The sequence below is a fragment of the Anneissia japonica genome, unplaced genomic scaffold, assembly GCF_011630105.1.
Source record: "Anneissia japonica isolate Jap-2015-1 unplaced genomic scaffold, ASM1163010v1 scaffold287634_len692169_cov176, whole genome shotgun sequence".
NCBI classification, from domain to species: domain Eukaryota; kingdom Metazoa; phylum Echinodermata; class Crinoidea; order Comatulida; family Comatulidae; genus Anneissia; species Anneissia japonica.
Window position 1 is genome coordinate 111441 of NW_022739883.1, and position 6788 is coordinate 118228.

General features: G+C 40.7%; 1 protein-coding gene across 1 annotated transcript in view; it reads right to left on the reverse strand.

Annotated features, from left to right (window-relative positions):
* Positions 1 to 231: 231 nt before the first annotated feature.
* LOC117118085 (titin-like) overlaps positions 232 to 6788 on the reverse strand; it is a 10285-nt gene continuing 3728 nt past the window's right edge. The window contains exon 4 of the mRNA XM_033262578.1: positions 232 to 6433. Coding sequence (XP_033118469.1) covers positions 234 to 6433 — 6200 coding nt within the window. The 3' untranslated portion in view covers positions 232 to 233. The remainder of the gene's footprint in view (positions 6434 to 6788) is intronic.

Consider the following 6788-nt stretch of genomic DNA (forward strand, 5'->3'; position numbering starts at 1 on the left):
ATTTGCATTGGCCCTCCAACCAAATATATCCTATATATACGCAATTCATTCCATTATGCGATTTAATGAGAGTAGCATTCATAAATATTGATATTTTGTACCAATTCTTCTTTATATACAGTATAATGAGACAAATAGGAACTATAAAATTCTTTTTACGGTCGAGGCTTCAGTTTTAGCAAGTATTTTAGCAAGTAGTCACCTAAAAAATATTGTATGTATGTGGATTGCGTTTATAAAGATTCCGTAAAAGAAAAGTATGATTTCTTAATGTCGTCCGTGACGTCATGAACTATCGAGGATACATCAGATCCGAAACTGCTTGTAGGTGGACGTGGTCTTAATACCACACCCGAGATTTCAGTCCGGAATCGATGTTGTCCACTTTCAGTTGATGGGTGACTTCGGAATGTGTGTCTACTCTCTGTGACTGTCATTCTTTCTTGTATATCTCCAGTCACCTGTGAGTCGTCGCGCACAATTTCAGATACTTCCCCGCTGACCATTCTAGCACTCTCAGAACTCATGCCGTAAGCCATCGAGCTGCTACTGGCGTCACCTGTGCCGCTGATGAATTCACCACTCTGAAGGTCTGAAGAGCCTTGATAAATCTGTTGCACAGTGGTTGACGATCCTGCAACAAACCTCTGAACACCATCCTCTTCGTATTTAATTTCTCTATAAGTCACAGTTGGGATACCTTCAGTGCTTTTTGCAGCAGGCTGTTCTATGCTGTCATCTGCCTTAGCTGTAGTGGTCGTGGTGGTTGTTTTTTTTATATACTCTTGTCTTGGTAGTTGAGGAGATTCGCCAAGCTGCTCTTCTACTAATGCGAAGATCTCCCCACCAGTTGTTTCTCCCTCAGGTTTTTTTGTTGTTTCTGTTTTGGTTGTGGAGATAGTTGTTTCTACATACTCTTGTCTTGGTTGTTGAGGAAATTCGCTACGTCTTTTTAATACCCATGATGGAATCTCACCATCGGATGGTTTTGTGTCAGGCTCTTTTATTTTCTCCTCTGTTTTGGTTGTGGTGATACTACTTTCTATATACTCTTGTCTTGGTCGTTGAGGAGTTTCACCACGTCTTTGTAATACCCATGATGGAATTTCTTCACTAGATGGTTTTGCACCAAACTCTTCTATTTCTTCCTTTGTTTTGGTTGTGGTGATACTGCTTTCTACATACTCTTGTCTTGGTCGTTGAGGAGATTCACCACGTCTTTTCAATACCCATGATGGAATCTCATCACCAGATGGTTTTGCACCAGGCTCTTTTATTTCCTCCTTTGTTTTGGTTGTGGTAATGCTTTTTTCTATATACTCTTGTCTTGGTCGTTGAGGAGTTTCACCACGTCTTTGTAATACCCATGATGGAATCTCATCACCAGATGGTTTTGCAACAGGCTCTTCTATATCCTCCTTTGTTTTGGTTGTGGTGATGCTTGTTTCTACATACTCTTGTGTTGGTCGTTGAGGAGATTCACCATGTCTTTTCAATACCCATGATGGAATCTCATCACCAGATGGTTTTGAACCTGGCTGTTTTATTTCCTCCTTTGTTTTAGTTGTGGTGATGCTTCTTTCTACATAATCTTGTCTTGGTCGTTGAGGAGATTCGCCACGTCTTTGTAATACCCATGATGGAATCTCATCACCAGATGGTTTTGCAACAGGCTTTTCTATATCCTCCTTTGTTTTGGTTGTGGTGATACTTGTTTCTGCATACTCTTGTCTTGGTCGTTGAGGTGATTCACCACGTCTTTGTAATACCCATGATGGAATCTCACCATCGGATGGTTTTGCACCTGGCTGTTGTATTTCCTCTTCTGTTTTAGTTGTGGTGAATCTTCTTTCTACATACTCTTGTCTTGGTCGTTGAGGAGATTCGCCACGTCTTTGTAATACCCATGATGGAATCTCATCTCCATATGGCTTTGCAACAGGCTCTTCTATATCCTCCTTTGTTTTGGTTGTGGTGACACTTGTTTCTACATACTCTTGTCTTGGTCGTTGAGGAGATTCACCACGTCTTTGTAATACCCATGATGGAATCTCATCAGCAGATGGCTTTGCAACAGGCTCTACTATATCCTCCTTTGTTTTGGTTGTGGTGATACTTGTTTCTACATACTCTTGTCTTGGTCGTTGAGGCGATTCACTACGTCTTTCTAATACCCATGTTGGAATCTCACCATCGGATGGTTTTGCATCTGGCTGTTTTATTTCCTCTTCTGTTTTAGTTGTGGTGAATCTTCTTTCTACATACTCTTGTCTTGGTCGTTGAGGAGATTCGCCACGTCTTTGTAATACCCATGATGGAATCTCATCTCCATATGGCTTTGCAACAGGCTCTTCTATATCCTCCTTTGTTTTGGTTGTGGTGACACTTGTTTCTACATACTCTTGTCTTGGTCGTTGAGGCGATTCACCACGTCTTTCTAATACCCATGTTGGAATCTCACCATCGGATGGTTTTGCACCTGGCTGTTTTATTTCCTCTTCTCTTTTTGTTGTGGTGAATCTTCTTTCTACATACTCTTGTCTTGGTCGTTGAGGAGATTCGCCACGTCTTTGTAATACCCATGATGGAATATCACCACCAGATGGTTTTGCATCAGGCTCTTTTATTTCCTCCTTTGTTTTAGTTGTAGTGATACTGCTTTCTATATACTCTTGTCTTGGTCGTTGAGGAGATTCGCCACGTCTTTGTAATACCCATGATGGAATCTCATCACCAGATGGCTTTGCAACAGGCTCTTCTATATCCTCCTTTGTTTTGGTTGTGGTGATACTTGTTTCTACATACTCTGGTCTTGGTCGTTGAGGAGATTCACCACGTCTTTGTAATACCCATGATGGAATCTCACCATCGGATGGTGTTGCACCTGGCTGTTTTATTTCCTCTTCTGTTTTTGTTGTGGTGAATCTTCTTTCTACATACTCTTGTCTTGGTCGTTGAGGAGATTCGCCACGTCTTTGTAATACCCATGATGGGATATCACTGCCAGATGGTTTTGCATCAGGCTCTTTTATTTCCTCCTTTGTTTTGGTTGTGGTGATACTGCTTTCTACATACTCTTGTCTTGGTCGTTGAGGAGATTCACCACGTCTTTTTAATACCCATGGTGGAATCACATCACCAGATGGCTTTGCACCAGGCTCTTCTATTTCCTCATTTGTTTTGGTTGTGGTGATACTTGTTTCTACATACTCTTGTCTTGGTCGTTGAGGTGATTCACCACGTCTTTGTAATACCCATGATGGAATCTCATCACCAGATGGTTTTGCACCAGGCTCTTTTATTTCCTTCGTTTTGGTTGTGGTGATACTTCGTTGTACATACTCTTGTCTTGGTCGTTGCGGAGATTCACCAACCCGCTCTTCTACAAATGCAACAATCTCATCATCAGTTGTTTTGGAATCAGGTTCTGTTCTTGTGTCCCCTGTTTTGGTTGTGGATATAGTTGTTTCTACATATTCTTGTTTAGGCATTTCAAACACTAATGTTATTTCACCATAATCTGGTTTGGTTGTGGTGGTAAATCTCTCATACTCTCGTTGTGTTTGTTGACGGGGATATTCACCAAGTTGCTCTTCTACCAATGCTTTCACAGGTTGCTCCTCGTGTGTCTTGTCTGTTGTGGTTGTGGTGAAGGTAGTTTTTTCTATATACTCTGGCTGTCTTTCGCCTACCCGTGTTCTTATATCGCCTTCGAAAGTTTCTACCGTGGTCTCTTCTGTTTCGGTTGTTGTGGTGGGTCTTTCTACATACGCTTGCTGTCTACGGCTTTGGGGAGAATATCCACGGCTTTCACCTATCCACACGCCACCAGGCTTTCTTGCTACAGGCTCTCTCGGTCTTTCCTCTATTGTGGTAGCTGTGGTTGATGTTCTAATCTCACCGTCAAATGTTTTCTCAGTGGACTCTTGTATTTCTTCCACTGTTGTAGTTTTTTCTGCATAATCTTGCCGTCTTAGTCTTCTAGGAGATTCCCAAGGCTTTTGGATGACCCGTGTTCTGATATTATCATCAGATATTTCTGCAGCAGGCTCCCTTTTTCTGTCATATGTTGTGGTAGTTGTTTCTGTATACTCTTGCCTTCTAGGTTTGTGGGAAGATTCCCAACGCCTATCACCTACCCTTACCCATTTTTTATTTTCACTATCATATTTTTTCTCAGCAGGCTGTTTTATATTCTCGTCTACCGTGGTTTCGTCTGTAGTTATTTCTATATATTCTTGCCTTCTTGGTTTGGAAGGATATTTACTAACTCTTTTGCCTACCAATGGTTTTTCAGCACGCTCTCCTTCATCTGTTATGATGGTGGTTGTTCTTTGTTCATACTCTTGTTGTCTATGTTGAGGAGATTCACCAACCTGCTCTTCTACCAATGGTTGGATCTCACCATCAAAAGTTTTCACAGCAGGCAGACTTGTTCTCTCATCTGTTGTGAGTCTAGTTTCTGTATACTCGGGTTGCGTTCGTCTTCGAGGAAACTCCCAACGTCTTTCGTCTACACTTCCTCTAATCTCACCATCAGACGGTTTCATATCCAAACGTTTTTCACCTACCCATGTTTTCGAAGTAGGCTCTCTTGCTCTCTCTTCTACTGTGAATGTAGTGGTAGCTGTTTCTATTTCTTCTTGTCTATATCTATGAGGAGACTCCCTACGCTTTTGACCAACCCATGATGACGTAGTAGGCTCTCCTCTCCCATCTACCCTGAATGTAGTAGTAGCTCTTTCTAGTTCCTCTTGCTGTCTATATCTATGAGGAGACTCCCGACGCCTTCCGCCAGGCTGTCTTGTTGTTTCATCTGTTATGGTTGCGGTGGTAGTTTCTTCTATATATTCCTGTTGTCGGCGAGGAGATTCACCACGTCTTTGTAAGACCCATGTTTTTGTTGTCTCACCATCAGATGCTTTCATAGGTTCTTTTATTTTCTCTTCTGTTATGGTTTTGCTGGAAACTTCTACATACTCTTGCTGTCTAAGTCGTTGAGGGGATTTCTCGCGCTCTTCTCTTACCAATGGTCTGATCTCACCTTCATATGTCTTTTCAGCAGGTACTATTGTGGTTGTGGCTGTAGTTTCTATAAATTCTTGCTGTCTAGGTCTTTGTGGGAATTCTCGACGCCTTTCAACAGGTTTTCTTCTGTCATCAGTAGTTATTGACGTCGTACTCATCTCAACAACCTCTTGTTGCTTAGGCCTTTGAAGAGATTCTTCACGCTCTACGACTGTATATTTTTGTTTCTTTTGATCTTTTCCACAACACCTCTCTTTGAACCTTTTGAATACTGGTTTCCTTCGCTTTATTGGATATGTTTCTATTTGTCTGTATTCTTCTTCGGTTCTTACTGATCTTTTTAGTTGGTCTATGTCTGTATTTGACTGTACGATTGAGTATGTGTTTTTGTCTTCATATTTGAGAATTACTAGCTGTTCTAGAGTACCATCCCTTTCCACAATGATAACTTCTACGTAAGTTTCATTTGCAGGTAAGCTCACAGTATCCCAGGGTCCTTCTTTGCATCGTATCATGTATCTAATATCATACCTATTTTCGTCTGGATAAGGAATTATCAGTTGAATAATATCTAGGGCATTGATACTTTCATTTTCAAGGTCATCATTTTCAATACGCTTGAACTTAGGAAGTTTTTGCATATTAGTTTTATCTGTAAATTCTTCCGATGTTTCTTTTGGACGAGCATATTCAATCCTTTCTCTGGAAGTATAATATTTGTCTGGTTGGCTGAATCGTCTAGTTGAAGCGATAAAAAATGTATCCGTGTTTCTGTCATAATTGAACATAAACGGTCGGTCAACAACAGGACTTCCATCTCCATTTACGATGTAAGCTTCAAATGGTCTGTCAACCCGGATATTTTCAAATAAACTTGATTCGTCTGAATACCTTGCAAGCTGTGTCAAACCACCTCCGAAGTCTTGAATTATAAATTTGATTTTTCTGTCGTCAAATCTACTAGGAACTCGTGATTCCAAGTAGTTTTCAAGCTCGAATAGTTTCTCAACTCTCAGTTTTTCAAAAATGTCCGTTCCTTGCAGAGTAATAGTACTCATGTACCTTTTGGATTGTTTAGGTACCATATCAACACCACTGCGTTCAATTATTATGTCAGCATCCATTTCTTCACGAGATCTTGTTCCACGTATGCGTTCAGGTTCTCTTTGTAGATCTTCTGATATTATCACCTTTCTCTCATCACTCCCTTGTTGGTAGTCGCTGTCTCTTGGATAGTATTTATCAGTAACAACATCCTGTTCGATGTCAACTCTTTCACGCAATTCTCTTGGTCTGGTTTCAATTACTATGTCAGCATCCATTTCTTCACGAGATCTTGTTTCGCGTATACGTTCAGGTTCTCTTTGTTCATCTTCGGTTATTATCACCCTTCTTTCAACACTCTTTTGTTTATAGTCACTGTCTCTATAGTATTTTCCAGTAACAACATCCTGCTCGATATCAACTTTTTCACGCAATTCTGTTGGTCTGCGTTCAACAATTATGTCAGCATCCATTTCTTTCCGAGGTCTTGTTTCGCGTATACGTTCTGGTTCTCTTTGTTCATCTTCGGTTATTATCACCCTTCTTTCAACACTCTTTGTTTGATAGTCACCATCTCTATAATATTTCCCAGTAACAACATCCTGTTCGATATCAACTCTTTCACGCAATTCTTTTGGTCTGCGTTCAACTATTATGTCAGCATCCATTTCTTTTCGAGCTCTTATTTCGCTTATACGTTCCGGTTCTCTTTGTTC